At 36.7% G+C, this 19,304-nt stretch overlaps 1 protein-coding gene across 2 annotated transcripts in view; it reads right to left on the bottom strand.

Moving 5' to 3' along the window:
- LOC127876682 (fibrillin-2-like) overlaps positions 1-19,304 on the bottom strand; it is a 124,197-nt gene that overhangs the window by 80,096 nt on the left and 24,797 nt on the right. For both annotated transcript variants that reach the window (XM_052422067.1, XM_052422066.1), the window contains 11 exons: positions 16,624-16,725; positions 15,943-16,050; positions 14,339-14,536; positions 11,970-12,095; positions 11,571-11,696; positions 8,785-8,937; positions 7,683-7,847; positions 7,008-7,133; positions 6,353-6,475; positions 4,667-4,792; positions 3,506-3,628 (listed from right to left, as the gene is read on the bottom strand). In XM_052422067.1, coding sequence (XP_052278027.1) covers positions 3,506-3,628; positions 4,667-4,792; positions 6,353-6,475; positions 7,008-7,133; positions 7,683-7,847; positions 8,785-8,937; positions 11,571-11,696; positions 11,970-12,095; positions 14,339-14,536; positions 15,943-16,050; positions 16,624-16,725 — 1,476 coding nt within the window. The remainder of the gene's footprint in view (positions 1-3,505; positions 3,629-4,666; positions 4,793-6,352; positions 6,476-7,007; positions 7,134-7,682; positions 7,848-8,784; positions 8,938-11,570; positions 11,697-11,969; positions 12,096-14,338; positions 14,537-15,942; positions 16,051-16,623; positions 16,726-19,304) is intronic.

Raw genomic sequence — 19,304 nt, 5'->3', positions numbered from 1 at the left:
CGTGATTATTCCAGAAGATTGTTACGGTTCTTATATAAATGAAAAACGCTTTGTTGACACACATGATATGGAATTATATATTGTAACACTAGTATACATCAGTTCCGATGAAAACATTTTGATATACACTGTATGCATCGTTATGCTCCTTTTTCAACTAGGCAAATTTGGAACAGTCTTATTATTACTACAGACTTTATTTGCAAATATTTATATCTAAACTACACATTCAATGTGTCATATATGGAATAGCCAATTGTACATTGGTCCTCTACTTAGTTTCATTAAATCATGACCCTGAGGTCAAAACTGACAACACCCAGGATGTCAAATAGTTAATAAAAATTTAAATAGTCAAATGACTTCTTTTCCCCTGAAACCACAAACCCCAAAGGTTTGATATTCATGTATCTACATACTTTGCTCAAATAAATCAAAGGAGATAAAACGCGACTCCGTCCCAGAGTCTAATTTTTCATTGAAGCGACATGCTACATACTACTTCATGTGGCGCCGGGGTAGTTCGTCACTACTGTGCTTATTTCTAGCTTAACGAAAACTCAATGCACTGTTGAACATATAGAAAACTAAAGGTGAGAGTGGTTCTCAATGATAAGGCCCAGCTTTTACACCAAAATAATTCAAAACACCAAGGGGTTTAAAGTGGGATCACCAAGAAAAATCTAACCACACATGAGCTCAGCGGTCGGAGGCAGATGTCTCCCCAAACAGGGCCTCACTCAATCCTTTGATGACATATCAAACTGAAACCATTGTACGAGACACTTTATGCCACAGTGACCTTGACCTTTAAACTAGTGACCCCAATTTCAATAGGGGTCATCTTCTGCCCAAGGCCAATGCACATGGGAAGTGTCAAGCCAATTGGTTAATCAGTTGACGAGTTATTGATCGGAAACTATTTCACTCTTATTCTGTTACAGTGACCTTGACCTTTGACCTAGTGACCCCAATTTCAAAAGAGATAATCTACTGTCTTATGCCAATGCACATGGGAAGTATCAAGCCAGTCGATGAATCAGTTTACGAGTTATTGTTCGGAAATTATATCACTCTTTATGTGTGACAGTTACCTTGACCTTTGACCTAGTGACCCCAATTTCAATAGGGGTCTACTGTCCAAGGTCAATGCATATGGGAAGTATCAAGCCAATCGGTGAATCAGTTGACGAGTTATCGATCGGAAACGATTTCCCTCTTAGTGTGACAGTGACCTTGACCTTTAACCTTTTGACCCAAGTCCCATTAGGGGTCATCTACTGTCCAAGGCCAATGCACACGAAGAGTATTGAGCCAATCGGTCAATGTATTGATGGGTTATTGATCGGAAACGATTTTCACATTTAGTGTAATAGTGACATTGACCTTTGACCCCAATTTCAATAGGGGTCAACTACTGTATAAGGCCAATGCACATGTGATGTAATAAGTCAATCGGTCGATTCCTTGACGAGTTATTGATCGGAAACAATTTTCACATTTATTGTGATATTGACCTTTACCTTTGACCGAGTGATATCAATATCAATAGGTGTCATCTACTGTACAACGCAAATGCACATGTGAAGTATCAAGCCAATCGGTCATTTCTTTGATGAGATATTGATCGGAAACGATTTTCACACTTATTGTGATAGTGACCTTGGCATTTGACCTAGTGACCCCAATTTCAATAGGGGTCATCTACTGTCTAAACCCATGGACATGGGTAGTAGCAAACCAATCGGTCAATTTTTCTTGATGAGTTATTTATCGGAAACGAACTGGTCTATTGACAGACCGACTAACAGACCGACCGACATCCAGGAAAAACAGTATGCCCCCTCTTCTTCGAAGGTGGGCATAATAATGGTATCAATATATATAGCGCATAAGCAACAATATGCTGCAAAACACATCAATTAATTTTTTAGGTAGTTTCAAATGATTCCATTATAATAAAATTTATTACTTAATGAATCCAAGACTCTCTTAAGTAGACTCATCTAATAAACCTTGTGAACATAGCGGGCAAATGATTAGCCTACTTCAGTGCGTTTGGTTACAGTTACTTCCTCATAAACCTCTTTACAAAGAGGATAAAGCAGAAATTACTCTCCAAGAATATATTTTAACAGGATATTTTTTTAAACATGTGTTGATGAAAAATAAACCTACAAATATTAAAAGAGTGGTAAAATAGCTTGTAAAATTACAGGGACCATTCCACATTTTGTTAAATTGACAAAATTAAAAAAAAATGCGATGGATTCGCAAATTTCGTTGTAGTTATGATATTTGTGAGGAAACAGTAATACTGAACATTTACCATGCTCTAAAATATCAATTATATGCATCTTTTAACGATTTAAAAACCTGAAAATTATAAAGCATTGCAACCCGAAACGATTGAACAATTTGGAGAGTTCTGTTGCTGTCGTTATATTGTGTGACACTACGAGGATTGCTTATATAAAGTATAAAAAAACATCACACACTGTATGTGCACAGATGGCCAAGTGGTCTAAGCATTAGACTTTTACTCCATGGGTCAGTGGTTCGAGCCTAGTTGAGGGTTACTTTTTTCTTTCTTTTATTTTATTCTTGTGTATTACTTGAGCTGTTTAGATCCAAGTTTTACATTTATCGATATAAAACATTTAATGACAAACTTCAATACATGCCAAATTCTGTAAAAAGGTCCCTTTAAATACGTAGATACAGGAGTAATCAATCGGAAATACAATCTGAATAAATAAATAACAATTACATATGAATGAAGTGAAATGAAAAACATCTAACCATGCAGGTATTGGTGTATGAAAAACGTATTTGAATTCCCTATGATAGTTATATGTTTATGCAACTATTAATAACATACGGGCTACAACAAGACACGTTGAGAGGGAAAGGGAAAAAAACTGTAATGAAAAAGTTGTAAAACCGTTTCTTACGCTTTATATGTTTATATATTTATATGAAAATGGAATAATACGACATTTAATTATAATAGAGTTTATTCTATTCCGGACACATTATTATTGTTTATATATAGTGTCCCATTTTATTAACAAATGTTTTTGTTTTTATAGTTTTTTTTATAAACTTAACAAATGTATATATCAATGTCCATGGTGAACTTTTATAGTGATATTTTATTTTTTGCTGATCGTGATACATTTTAAACCGATGTTATAATTATAAACTATACTGAAACATCTATGAATTTGATTGGAACTTATTCGATTATTAAACTTAAATTATAAAAAATACAGTCCGGCTCTATTGATTACCAGTTAGAGACGTCTTTAACACTACATGTCTCACGCAAATGACGTATTGGAACATGAATATATAACACAAATACATGTCGCGGGAAATCGAACTTTCGATTCTCGGTTTGATTTGTGGAGCCAGCTTTGTCATAAATCGGCTACAAAAGCAAATTATGTAGTCTTTGCGCACCATTGTGGTAATTTTTTTAGACCGGAAGATGCGCGCTTACCTAAGCAGACGCTTCCATCCGGTGACAGCTGGTACCCGGGGCTACATATACACTTATAACTTCCGTCCAGGTTCTTGCACATCCCGTTTGCGCACATTCCTGTCGTCTGACATTCGTTGTCGTCTGCAATAGTATTTCAATTATTCAATTGCCATGTTCAATAGAAACATGTTTGTATAGTTTTATGTAATATATGTTATCGATTTAAAGCGAGTTCAATAATGGATTGTGGCAGTAAGAATTGTCAACAATCTAACAGTTATGTTCAATTTTTGTTCGATTATATAAATGCTTGGCTTTAATAAAGTTTCACCCACATCGTACTACTTGACGTATATAATACATCATGATTTTAATTTTAACAAATAGTTTAAATGTTCAACGCTATGCCTCTGAACATTTTAACTGAAACGGTTGCGTAAACGACATTAAGAATACCAAATAGCAGTTGCACCATTTCTCGATTTTAAAAATGTAGATTGGTAATTTAATACAACTTCTTGAGCATGTCCTTGATATATTTTAATACATATGTGCAAGCTGATACGGCCCCGCCGACAAAATGGAACATATCGATTATAACTATGATATATGAGACCTCTTCACGGTCTTGATGCGTTTTTTAAATGTGCGTGACAAATTGTGCATGCTACATGTATTAATAATAAATAACTTTTGGTACATTAAATAGCCAATTATGTTCGTCTTAGATGTCTAAGATGGCTTTTGACTTAGATTTATTGCTATACGCAGCGCGAAAATTGAATGACACAATACAGTATCGCAAAGTTTCATGTTATAAGAAATTCAAATGTACAACAATTGTATTCATATCTTTGTTTGAAAAATAACAAAATAATGACGCTTATTTAAGTCCCGAAAGATATGCATACTTTCCGCGAGTAAAATTAACATAATTTATTTGTTACTTCTACTGCAACTACTAAAACCACTAGTAATACTACTACTGCCACTACTACCACTACTTCTGCTAGTAGTAGTAGTGGTAGTAGAAGTAGTTGCAGTAGTTGCTGTGGTAGTAGTATATGCTAATAGTAGTATATTTTGTAGTTGTAAAAGTTGTAGTAGTTGTACTTATCAGTTAATTATAAAATATGTTCAATAAAATACTACAACAATCACGTAAGTTCGGATAATTACCTAGACAAAACGCGCCATCTGGTGACAGCCGATATCCTTGATTACAAATACAACGGTAACTTCCGGGGGTGTTGAGACATTGTCCATTGAAACACAGGCGTCCGTTCTCCGTGCATTCGTCTATGTCTGAACAAGGACAATATAAATATAAAAAATACAAAAGATTCTGAATAAATAGAAAATTACACTGTGTTGTATCTGTTGTTTTTGTTTTTAATTTGACAAAAACATCATATTCACACGTGGGATCTATGTCATTGACATGTCATTTAACAAAATAACAATACATTTGTATAAAGGTCTTAGAAGCGACTATTTATGAGTTAAATGCAATCAGATATTTTCTCAGTCTTATACAAATACCAACTATGAACAAGAATTGTTTAAGTACATATATTAACGTTTTATGGTTCCAGTGATGACATGTTGTTTATTACAACGAACTTAAAAACGACTAAGTTCATGCCGATACCGGCACATTTACTCGTATTTGTTTTATGACCAAAAGACTCTTTGTTAATTCGTCTTGTTCGTCCAAACGCCTGTGCGTTTGTGTTTATGTTAACATTCCACTGTTTGTCCGATTGCTGTCCATGAATTCAGAATCTTGGGAGCGTTCAGTTGCTGTGCACCGGTATATGCAACGATCCATCAATAAACGGTTTATTGATGGATCGTTAGTTAATGCGAACGTCTACGTAACTATTTCCGGGAATACCAGTCAAAGTGGCCATTTCAAAATAGTAATATAAAAAAACAGCAGATGCTGGCAGCATTTTCATCAAAAGGTATATATTCCCTTTTTAATACTCCTCAATATATCCATTGGAATCTACAGTCCCCTATTTTTTTGTAACGAGAGATTACAAACTTCAACATACATGAATCAACAATGTTAATCTGAGAGGCGAACTTGGTTTAACAATTCTATGCCCAAAACATTAATGAACACTCGAGAATACAAGGTAACATTTTATGATTGAAAATAAGTTAAATTTAAAGCAAACAGCAAAAAAAATAAACCACTTTAACTTTCTTAGTTTAAAAAGTTTTGATTGTGAATTTGTTTTACCATTTATGTGGATATATTTTTAATGTGGGTGATAAAACTTTCACCATAAAATGCGATTATTTTAAGTCAGCATCCAAAATTGTGAAATACGCAATGGATCTAACAAATATCTTGAATTAAGTCATTGAAGCCCCTCTCCCCAAATAATAATAAGAAAAGACAGCAACAGCAAAATCGTTTCTAATTGACAATTCACCGATAAAAAACAACAACATTGAAAGCGGTAAATTAACGATTTGATAATTATAAGTCGTATAGTGCCTTCACAAGCGAATGCTGGTGATGACAGACAATGCAGTCAGTAAACTAGGTCCATTCTAAACTTCGACATAATTAATTCCATTCGCACTGACCGCATTCGAAAATAGACCCAATTTATATGCATTTCTAATTAGTCTAAGAGTTAATAGTGAATTAAAAGTAATTACATTGCAATTAAGCTGATGCTTTTAAAATACATTTATTTTTTCATGTTGACTGTGGCTTAAACATTGTCGCACATCAATATTGGATTGAAAGTACAAATATTTGAAAACGATTAACTAGTGCATTTGAGTATATATTTCAAAACGAACTTTGTAGAACATTTTGCCGGACATAAAGGAAATGCGTACCTAGGCACACTTGCTGGTTAGCGGACTGTTTGTATCCCTTGTAACACTCGCACTTGTAAGACCCGTCCATGTTGATGCACCGACCGTTGGGGCACATGTTTGTCTTCTCGCATTCGTTCATATCTGAATCATCAACGGATTGTGCATTGCACAAGCGGTCGCTGTTGTTACATATAATTGCACATAGGGCTTAATACTTATTGTATTGAGCTATTTCCTCTCATATTCGTACAGCCCAATGGGTGCAGATGTACGAATAAGCATGCTATAATGATAATCAGAAGTAAATCGTGTCATGGTTTCTATAAGACTCATGGTGGCTATGAGTATAATGCTTATGATAATGCCGTTGATGATAATGAGAAGATATTAACGTTGTTGATGCTGCTACTGCTGTTTTTGATAATGAAGAATTAAATAATTGAACATGATTATAAGAATGATGATGGTGGTGGTAGTGGTTGTGGTGATAATGATGATGATGATGATGATGATGATGATGATGATGATGATGATAACATATTTTTAAGAAGAATTGCATCCACTTGTACGATATATCATCGTGACATTATAACGACGACGATGCTACAGCATGAGTGCAATGCGATGTGTTCATCTCAATGTGCTGGAGTGCGTGCGTGCAGGCATGACTTACCGGTGCAGTGCCTGCCACCAGGCGCCAGCACGAAGCCCTCGTCACACTTGCACTCAAAGCTGCCTGGAAGGTTGATGCACTGGCCGTGCCTACACAAGCCTGACTGCTGACGACACTCGTCCACGTCTGACAAAAGTTGTGTTGAAAATGATTTGTTTACCCGCAGTTCAACATAAATTTAACTAATTCACGTAGGATAGTTAATCTTATACAAGTATTATAAAACATTTTCATGACAAATATTGTCTAGTTGAGGGGTTAAACTGTATGCATAGCACTTACTATTGCCAATAACTTACAGCTGCCCTACTTGTACCAGAGTTTGAAGGTACAACCGTAAAATGACCGTAAATAAGTGTTCATGCCCAACGTCCACAACTCTGCGTAATAACGTGAAAAAACGGATCATACACCGTAGAACATTAATACGTTTGAATACACCACTAACCCTTTGCATGCTGGGAAATTTGTCGTCTGTTAAAATGTCGTCTGCTGAATTTCTAAAATTAGCATTTTCTTCGATTTTTTTTTCCAAAGAATACTATCAGAATAGCAAACAGTTTGGATCCTGATGAGACGCCACGTTCTGTGGCGTCTCATCTGGATTCAAACTGTTTGCAAAGGCCTTAAAAATTCGGTTCCAGCACTGATTCAAGAGTTAACAATCGGACGTACCTATGCATTCTCCGGCGGACTCCGAGTAAGTGTAGCCATCGTAACACTCGCACCGGTACGAGTACTGGGTGTCCACGCAGCGTCCGTTCTTGCACAGGTTGCTGAAGAACGAACACTCGTCCGTGCCGATCGGTTCCGGTCGCTGGCACAGGCGGGCGAAGGCGTCTGGGAACATAGTATATAATGGTGACCGTACAATTATGTGTATTTAGTAGTTCATGGATCATGTCCTTGCCGAAATAACAATAGTTACTGAAATTAAATAAGTACCAACATGTAACTAAATGCCTATGTATCTTATAGTTTCAAAAGTACATTAAAATACCACTTCTGCAAATGGACCAAATTACAGAATGGTACCATGCGAGGAATAAGTCTTCATTGCATGTGTGCTGACGGCTGTTAACGACAACATGTGTATTCTAAAGTTAATCACTATAAGTGCTGTTAGAAACTGGTAAACAAGCAGGAAATCCATTAATTAGTTTTGCAACAACAAACCAAACGCGAACACAAATATCGCGGATCAATGACAATAACTGCTTAATAATCCGAATGTATTGCTTTATTAATCAAAAATATGTTCTGAATTGACTTTGGCTAGTAATAGTTATATGAAATATAAAGTGACACATTGCGGAGCAGTCGTTAGTCGCGCTAGTCTTACCGCGGTTCTATCTGGACATAGTTGATTCAGTAATATTAATCCCCAGCGCTTCACGACCACCAAATTTATAGCTAACCTTGTATTTCTCTGCACACTGGTGTTGAGATCTCAAGACCTGCCCGGTCCCATGTCATACCTACCCGTGTTTCTCTCTGGACACAACTGACACAGTTCCTGAGACCCCCAGCCCTTCCCGACCTCATGTAATACCTACCCGTGTTCTCTCTGGACACAGCTGACAAATTTCCTGAGACACCCAGCCCTTTACGACCCCATGTCAAAAATACCCGTGTTTCTCTCTGGACACAGCTGACACAGTTCCTAAGACCCCTAGCCCTTCCCGACGCCATGCCATACATGACCGTGTTTCTCTCTGTGCACAGCTGACACAATTCCTAAGACCCCCAGCCCTGCCGGACCCCATGCCATACCTACCCGTGTTTCTCTCTGGGCACAGCTGACACAGTTCCTGAGACCCCCAGCCTTTCCCGACCCCACAACAGCAGTCAGCCAGGGAGATCTTGGTCGGCATCCCGGCAGTGCACTTCCCGTTAACGACGCTTTGGAAACAGAAATTCCTGCGAACCGCTGAAACAAAACCACGTGCTATTAAGATATCATGTAAAGGTTAAATAAAAGCTAAGAAAATGTTATCAGTCTGCTTTGTAACATAGCTGATGATACATTCTGGCTTCCAGTTGTTCGACAAATTAGAAACCGAATAAAGCGACCATGTATTTTAATGAAGGTAGTGAGTGATAATAAGATAATATATATTATACTTTATTAACAAATAAGAAGTGAAGAACAAGAAGAGGTGAAATCGTATGTTTTATTGTCAATACGTATTGGAATGACTAGGTTTTCATAATTGAACGAGTAATACATTAGTTTCAAAGGAAAAGAAAACATATTCGCCACTTAAATACTCCGAACATAATGTTGGAATGTGGTATAATGTGTAAAGATGTTAGTAGAATGTAAACATAAAAGACTCAATATTGCAAGCTTCATAGTGATATGAATTTTTGCAGAAAGACAGAACTTTATATAAAAAAAATGAACAAAACAAAGTACACAGAAACATATTTACACTAATAAACGCAAATATGGATTAGATTAAAACAAAGACAGATATATTTCCAACACCTATATTTTTTCTTAAGTATCGGGGGCTACCGCCCCCAAACCCTTGCTTTGTCGATAGTGGTAAACAACTGAGTACCGGTAAAGTGCAATAAAGCCTGTTTTTGTAGTGTTTCGTGTGACCGCTACGGCATGTAGGTTACATTACACTAAATCATTTTGTATCCCTCCCATGCTTTTTGTGATTATTTCCTGCATCATGTGTGTGTGTGCAACATGGGGCTTTTGTCGAAATTTCACTTTCGAAACTCTGTTTTCCGAGGGTGCTCGCCTTTGGGCGAATTTTTCTTTCTTAGAAGTTGCGAGACCATATATTTTTGACTGCATTAATTGAAAGAGGACAGATTTATCTTTAAAATGATACCGGTCTTGCAAAATTTGATATATAGCAGATACAAGAAAACTGCTTTGAAAGTTGACAGTTTTATAATGGGACCCTATGGGAAATGGAATTAGTGTAATATAACCTGTAAACAAAAGCTTCTTTTAATTGTAGAGACATGTAATGTGATTAATGCTATACTGCTTCGTAAACTAAGGAGAAACGTTTCGATGTAATGTTTAGATGATGTTTTGTATCATGACAGTTTTTAATTTATTATAATTTAAATGTAATTTACAATAAATTCATATTTCAGTTCAAATGATATGCATCCAATGTTTACGGTGATGTTTGTATTATTAGCCAATGCACAATTCGGATTTATCATGAATGAAGGTCATCTAAGATCAAAAGTGACGTTAAACAGCTATGCCGAAAAAAATATCTCGGTTGTTCGACAAATTAGAAATAAGCCAATGCCTATTATTGTAAGCGCATGTATACACAACGTCACGCAATCGTCCCTTTCAACCTCTTCGAAAGTTGTTGTTGTTTTTGTTTTTTATCGAGTGCAACGGGATTGTCTCCCATATGGCTATCGCCCCCAGAAAGACGTGTTAGTTGGTTACGGGGGATAGTGCAAGATACAGGAGACACCCCGTTCCAGAGGTGACCCTGGGTCTTTAAGTGTATAGCACCTAGTACACTGCACATCGGTTTAACGTCTCATGCGAAAGACGAGTTAGTAGGTTAGGTGCAGCGGGGGATCGAACCAGCGATCTCTGGATTGTGAAGCCAGTGTGTTACCACTAGACCACGGATCCGCTACTCTTCGAAAGTTGAACATACGGTCTTAGTTATAGAAGCATCTACTATGCTTGAACTAATTCGCATTTTGATTCGTTGGAAACATTGATCCCCGGGGCATTTGTCGTTATCGTTGTTTCTAAAGTATAGTTCCCGGGCTGAACAAAGTGAATATGGGGATGGCGGTTCATAGAAAATGGCGAATGAGCTGAAGTGTATTATTCTGGTATCCAATCTTCATTTACTATAAGTCATAAAGGCCAATCAAATAGCCTTTGGTATAAATGCTTACTCGAGATGGTTATAATAAGTTATGTTATGGCCACATACGCGCAAAAAGGAAGCTGTTAGTTTGAATATAAGGACTGATGGGTGCGTGTATGATTCATTTAGTTTTGAAAATAGAGTTTAATTGCTTTTGTTTGGTATGTATTTTAAGTTATATATGTAAGTACTAAGAAAATAAAAACATACCTCCGCTCAAAGATAAGAGTACTACCGAGCATAAACCTTCTGTCATTACAGACCGCGCGTTGATGGTCATTTTGAATAGTATTACATATTATTTAATTTGATTTTAAGCCTTTATTTCATATTTCATTTTACATTTGTGACCTATTTTAGTTGTTCATTCATCAATGTTTAGTTTGTTGCAATTTTTTCACTTCAATGTTCATGCGAAAATATAAATAAAACGCATATATATTCGATACGCTATTGGCAAATTGACAACCATTCTTATGTGACGGTTGTTAAGTCAAGCACTGCTGAGAGTGGCAGGATGGTTTTACAGGACAGGTTAGTCAAATAATTGCCTCATACTAGCTACACTGTTAATAAAATTCCGTAGTATATTCAATTAAAAGCATTATAACAGTGTTATAAACGTATGCACGATAAACGTTGGGCATTAACAACATATTTTTACGTGACCAAATGTACGTACGAATACAACGCGTCCTGTCGGCGGTTGTCTCATAGTCCGGACCGCATGTACAAAAATAGCTCCCCTCCGTGTTCGTACAACGTCCACCTTCACAAATATTACGCTGCTCCAAGCACTCATTTATATCTGTAATCATTTATGAAGATTATTCATAAATATTGTTTGAATGTATGAGCATTTTTTAAAACGTGTACCTTAAATAATATGCGCGAATATGGAAATCAAAAGCTGTTACCTGATGTATATATTGTACCAACAATATGTTATGTAGGTAAATTGTGTATTTGCAATGTCATTTATGTAACATTTATGCCCAAAAATATTTGTAACAGAGGTAAATACATTTAAATGTGGACAAACAATGGTCGCTTAACGCTTGTTATGGAGTAACACGCTTACCTTCGCAAACGCCTGTGACCTTGTTTAGGCGCTGCCCAGCCTGGCAGTCGCACAGGTACGAGCCGACTGTGTTTATGCAGGTTCCGCTCACGCACAGTCCAGGAATATACTTGCATTCGTCGATATCTGCAAATGAACTCGAAGTTTTTTTCGTGTGTTACGCATCTGCACATAGTATTTACGTAAGCAAACGCGTCTGTGCGGCGCATATACGGACTCGTTTATGCGGGGATTTCTAGGATAATGTAGAGACGATACTATGAGAAGTCGCGAAAAAGCCTATCCTGTCCTGTCCAAGTATTCATATGATTTACGAACTATTATATTAAATAGTCAGCAGACTTTTCTCAAAATGACGAATTTACCTACTTTTCACAAAATCACATATTTACCTGCTTACAATTATTGAACACTTATTGCATGCTGGTAACTGTAAATAAACAACCCTAATGTCATGGACGAGTTTGTTCCCTTTAGTATTATTTATTTTATTTTAAAGCGAGATTATACGATTTTGTCAAAAAAATATTAATTTATATAAAATGTGTAAAAAAACTAATTAAACATATATTTCAATATAAATTAAAATAATAGTTTATAAGAACATGTGTCGAAAAATGCGAAATTAGCCAGTTATTTAATTCTGAAATCGAAAATGTCTGTACTGTCGAATTCGCCAGCATGTAAATCATGCATGTACGATGTGAATCTAAATTTAGTCTAACGGTTCATTTTAAATTCCTGCAACGATATTATCAATTCATACGACACACGAACACTAACTAAAAAGACGAATGCGTCGGTTATTGTAGGAAAATATGCACGAAATATCTTCGTCACTATCGGCTCGGGGCGCTAATCTGTCTTTGCTGCATTTTATGAAATTTGTCTTCAATGTATATTTTGTCTTGCCTGTTTTGTGTTATAGTAACATATTTGATCAATATATTACAATTTAACACATATAAAAAATCGTATACTCTCGCTTTAATCTCTTGAATGGGTTGACTTTAAAGCCGATCACATGCCATTACGAAAGTGTTTACGCGAAATCACGACAGCGCGATAAACATAACGCGACAGTGCGATGACGCAGACATGTTACTAAGTTGGTAATAATTCGATATTACTTCGTGATATCCTCATCGTACTGTCGCGTTATTCTTATCGTTCTATCAAGTCGAATTTTCGTGATCGTGATGCCATGGTATCGCCTTTGTACCGTCGCGTAATTGTGTTCTTACTTACGCTTCTGATGGCTATGCACATGCTTACAATAAACACAACGGCCACGTGGTGGTGGTATTTTTACTCTAAAAAGGACAATTCGATTTAATATTTTTAAGCAAGGACCTATAAACGTGACAAATTTCTTACATTTTACGTTACGTTGGCATGGTCCCTGTTCATAAGAGTTAACGAAGATAGAAATTTTCGCAGCGGTTAAAAAAAAACAACATTTTATGCGAATTGGCACCGGAATGTTGCACTACGATGATGATAATAACGACAGCAGGATACAGTACGATGGCGATAAAGCGACATCAAGATGACTATAATGAAAAACGCGACAGCACGATGACGATAACGCGATAACACGATGAGTATAATGAGAAAACGCGATAGTACGATGACGATTACACGACAGCAAGATTACTATAATTAGAAAACTCGACAGTAAGATGACGATAACGCGACAGCGTGATGACTATAATGAGAAAAAAATGACAGTAGGATGACGATAAAGCGACAGCAAGATGACTATAATGAGAAAAAATGACAGTACGATGACGATAACGTGACAGCAAGATGACTATAATGAGAAAAAAATGACAGTGCGATGAGGATAACACGACAACAAGATGACTATAATGAGAAAACGCGATCGTACGTAGGCAAAAACGCGACAGCAAGATAGCTATAATGAGAAAACATGACGGTACGAAGACGATAACGCGACAGCAAGATGACTACAATGAGAACACATGACAGTACTATGACGATAACGCGATAACATGATATTAAATTTAAGTTCATCGTCGCCCTGTTGTAGTGCCGTGTCTACATCTTTGTAGAGACCTGTCTTCGTCATCGCACACTCGCGTTATCGTCGACAGTTTGCGTTATCATCATCTGTCGAGTACCGGCTTTAAAATCGATTCCGTCATAGAATGAGGACCTATGGGATTCCGTAGTTACTTGGGTAAGCAAGTACTTGGCGTCGTAAAATATAAGATATTGAGACTGCGTCCAGATGAGGGGTCTAACCCGGGACCGGTTATTTAAATCAGATCGCCAATCAAACTCCACTACAGTATACCAGACATTCCATTCTTTACCTGTTCTGACACTCGCCTTTATGTACATACCCTGACATGTGTTTTTGGCTAAGTTGACCATGTAGCCCCTCCTACAAGGGTGCGGCTGGGCTGGACACTCCTCGCAGGGGTCGCCCCACGCCATACCTTCCGTGGCACAGCACAGGTGCTTCGTGCAGATAACATTGGGGAGCTGGCCCCGGCACGTGTTGTCCGATAACTGCGTATAGCATGGACCGGTTCGCAGGTCTGAGGATATTCGGTGAGAAAACATGTGTTATACAAAAAGACTATGACAAGTTATGCACAATATAAACAAGTAAACAAACCCACCAAATGCAAGAAGGCGCCCACCTCAGACCCCAATGAACTTTTGCGAACCCTGTGGCAGTCAAGTTTTACACAGACCGTAACCATTTTTGGACTCGCCAGAGATATCATTAAAACAAATGTGGGTAATTTTTGTATGTTTTATTTGGACAAGAAATTAAGAGTTATACAGAGTGTACAAGGTTTCACTATAGCTCTAAAAGGAAAATTGCCCACCACCCTGCTGGTCAGCTTTGTAATGGACTGTTCAATGTTCTGAGCAAGTTTCTTGAAGATTGTTTTGGCAATCAATGTGAGATGTGTGTTCACAAGGTTTTACTTATTTTTTTTTAAAGGGGCCTTTTCACGTTTTGGTAAATTGACAAAATAAAAAAAATGTTTCAGATTCGCAAATTTTTGCTGTAGCTATGATATGTGTGAGGAAACAGTACCGGTTATACTGAACATTTACCATGCTCTAAAATATCTTTTGACGATTAAAAAAAACTGAAAATTGTAAAGCGTTGCAACGCGAAACGATTGAATAATTTGATGAGTTCTGTTGTTGTTGTTATATTTTGTGATATTACGAGGATTGCTTATATAAAGTATAAAATACATCGCTCCTTGTATGAGCACGGATTGCCGAGTGGTCTAATCGATAGTCTTTTACTCCAGGGGTCAGTGGTTTGAGCCCAGTTTAGGGTAACTTTGTTTTCTTTCTTTAATTGAATTCTTGTTTTTAACTGGAGCTTAATAGATTCAATGTTTACATTTATCAACATAAAGCCATTTGTGACAAACTTCAATACATGCCAACATCGGTGAAAAGGCCCCTTCAATCCATATATGAAAAATGCATCCATATATGAAAAATGCAAACCCCTTCTGGCGGCTTTGTTTTGTCAATGGACAGGGGCCATATTCGAAATCTGACATAACAACTGTTTTGACCAAGTTTCAGCAATATTCGGCAATAAATGTGGTCTCTAGACCACATGTGTTCTTAAACTAAATGCTTATGACTAACGACAAACCATGGACAATGATTATCCTAAAAGCTCAACAAAAGCATGCTTTCATGGAGCTAAATATAATGCTATTCAAACAAGATGTTCACTTATAACGTTCTTACTGTACAACGTACATGAATATATATTTTAATAATATTTGTGTGCATCAGTAAGTATAACAATAGTTTAGGCAATTAGTATTCATTAACTTTTCTATAAATTTGAAAGTTTTATTGATGTCATTTAACCAAAACACGAACGCATTCAACAGTTTACTTGGTGATCAACAATACGACTAAACATTAGACCAATACAGTATAACGGCTACTTTACCATTGTCGCATGTTCCACCGGAAAAGCCCGAAGGACATCGACACAAGTTCTTGGCCACACACACGCCTCCGTTCTGACACGGGGGATCACATAGGGAGCTGGTGGAACCTATCGAAAAAGAGAGATCACTTGAGAATCGTGTACTGTATATCTTTGGTGTATCCTGGAGTTTGCCAAAACAGTTTCTTAATTTAATTATTTCTTTTTCAAATATTTGTCAAATCATTTTGCATTAGTATCCATTACAACATGAACGTGTCCTCAGTGTAAATCAGGAATATACTTCGATCGAGAAATGAGTCAGTTGGCAATAAAAGTGATATCAATATCAATTAAGACGCTATTGTATTTGATGAACACCAGTGCGATACCTCCACGGTAAGGGTTCAAATCGACATATACGACCGGGTACCAGTAGCTACTCGCCCTATTTGACGCACAACAGTGAAATACCTCCCCGATAATGGTTGTTGAGCGACATATACGACCGGATATCAGAAGCTTCTCTACTCACATCAACTTCACCCACAGTAGGGCGATATCTCCCCGATAATTGTTTGTTAACGATATCAACGGCCGGGTACCAATAGAAACTAACCTCCACTGGAACCACAACACGACACTATTTTCCGGTAATGGCTTTTAAGCGATATCTAGGACCTGTTACTTGAAGCATATTACCTCCACTTGGTACACAATAAGGTGATATCTCTCCGGTGAAGCAGAGACAGAGACCCGGCCTCATGCACGTTCCACCACCTCCACAGCTTCCGCTGCACAACGCTGAAAATAGACGTTGAAAGTGGCATCAACTACATGTGTTGATAAGATACATGGGGACGCAACGAAAACAGAGATCTTTACATTTTACCAATAATTACAGTCTGAAACCAATGATTATGCAATCCCATGCATAACTAAAAGGTCATGAAGGTACACGCACAATTTCAGCACCGTACCTGCTTTAATAAATCAAAGCGCTGAAGACACTGAAGTTGTTCGCTGTTGTCGTCCTTGATTAGCTTGTGCGAATTGCACAGGCTAATCAGTGTGCACATGCTAATATTATTTGACATGCGTTAAGCCCCGTTTTCCCTGAAAGCAGCCAATATGTACAGATTTCAATGATAAACACTAGACTGGCCAATGCCGTCTTACAAGCTGGTGTATACACTCACTGCAGAAGTAGAGCAGAAGCATGTGTCGTCTGCAGTGCAGACAGGCATCGGTTTTCGCTCCTAGCATAGTGAGTTGCGGTTTTTACCGTAGCTAAGGCTTCTAAGCACATACTGATTTGCAAAATATGCTCTGTAAATTTAGTCGGCCGCTAACGCGATCAACTAAAAACACAATATTGAGTGGGAACAATTTTTTCTAGAAGCAGTTACCACGGACATGTATTCAAAGATCACATCTGTATAAACACAAGCTAAAGGTTAACATGCATGCTATGAAGGCGCAACATTTCAACACAATACGCCAATCATTTTTTTTTCTAATGTATTTTAGTTACAGTCACCTTGACCCAAACACGACTGGTCCCATATGCAATTCCAAGCAAGCTAGGTATGTAAGATACCTTCACACAATATTGATGCAATACCGCCATCTCGATTTAGGTTTTAGAGTGGAAACCAATTTGTTCCCCACCCATATATAATCACAAGCTAGGTCATCGTGCAAGCTTGCTTTATCGAATGTTACATCTAGATTTGCTCATATAAACTGAACATGTTGACCGGAAATAAACATTGACATCGACCCGAATGGCTTTAAATGAACAACCAGGCTACGCCTCTAAGTTACTTACAGACACAAGTCCCGTTATCCGAACTTTTTATTTGGCAGAAAGCAACCTTCTACTTTGGTTTATCAACGACCTTAACATTAACCCTAAACTATCATTTGCTAGGTCTCGATGCATGCTTGATGCATACAGAGTTTTATCGAGATTGGTCAATGCAACTATTAATGGGAAACTACCAGTTTGATTTCGCCAAACACCCTATTATAATAACCATGATTTATTAAGACTTTGTTGAAACCCACTATAAAAGTAAAAGTGGAGAAAATATCTCTAGATTAATAGTAATAAACGGTTACAGACTCTAATTAAATAAAAATTTCATAATTTATGGTGCATTATCAAAGAATACCTATTAATAAATATCGGTAATTCACATAAGACAATTAAAAGTGCGATTTCCATCATTAACTTCATGTAGTCAATCAAACCATGTGACTAAAATTCCTGCTCCGTATTTCTAGACATGAACACCACGAAACGTTTTAATTAACGGCAGCTAAAAAACAAACATGCGAAGAATACGAATGATATACAACAGGATCACATTATCACATATTACTATGATTATTTGATGTCGAGGCAAAATACAAATTCACTTGTTACGTCAAATTTACAAACCCCGAAATTTTGGTCTATTTTATAAAGTATTCGGGATGACCAGTACCACGATTCCCATAGAACTGATTTTTCACTTATATATTTGTTCAATATTTTATAGTTTCTTCAATACAATATTTATTTTAAAACATATCTTTTGTCATTACGATACCTGGTGAAACTCTGGAAACTAGGTTGGCACTTTTCATATTTCGTTTTAAATATAAATGCTTATTAAATCATATTTGAAAATCTGATGGCGTTTAATTTAAAGCTCAACCGAAAAACCCGCTTGCTTTGTTCACATGTATGAAAATGCTTTATTTATCCAAACAGGTTTCTTGAACATGAAAGAAAACTTTAAAAAAATGTTCAGTCGTTTCTTTATAAGACTGATAAAAATCACACAATATGTTAATTTTTAAATTACACGAGAATAAATAAATATTGGCTGGAATAATTCTCATGAAAACTACGCATCGAAGAAGAAATTTTTCCACTTTTTTGATATTGTTTAATTGTTCGTACTTATTTTCATCGGATTACTTGTTCGTATGTGTGTTGATTTGTACTTCTGCATTATAGAAGAATTGTGTTAACTATAAAGGAAAGTATTTCATTGGTAATTTAGTTTATTGTGCGTATTCGTTCACTTCGTAGTCAGATATGAGATGGTTGATACACTTTTGCAGGTTTAGATTCTACATTATTTTCCATTTTCTTATCATATCAGCATTCATATAATGTTTCACACGACTGCGTTTGATAGACTTTTACAAGTTATGCAAGCTTTTAGCATACAATGGCATATTATAGATATTGTGTTTATCTTTTTTATTTTGTCATTTTGTTAATTTGAATCACATATGAGTTTAAATATAATTGATATATCACTTGTTCCTAAAGAAGGTGAATCTTGCTGTTCTGAACATGGGCAGATCAAAAGTTTTAATGACTG

Source organism: Dreissena polymorpha, chromosome 4, assembly GCF_020536995.1.
Source record: "Dreissena polymorpha isolate Duluth1 chromosome 4, UMN_Dpol_1.0, whole genome shotgun sequence".
Lineage (NCBI taxonomy): Eukaryota > Metazoa > Mollusca > Bivalvia > Myida > Dreissenidae > Dreissena > Dreissena polymorpha.
Note: the sequence above shows the minus strand (reverse complement) of the source record. Positions and strands in the feature narration are given on the sequence as shown.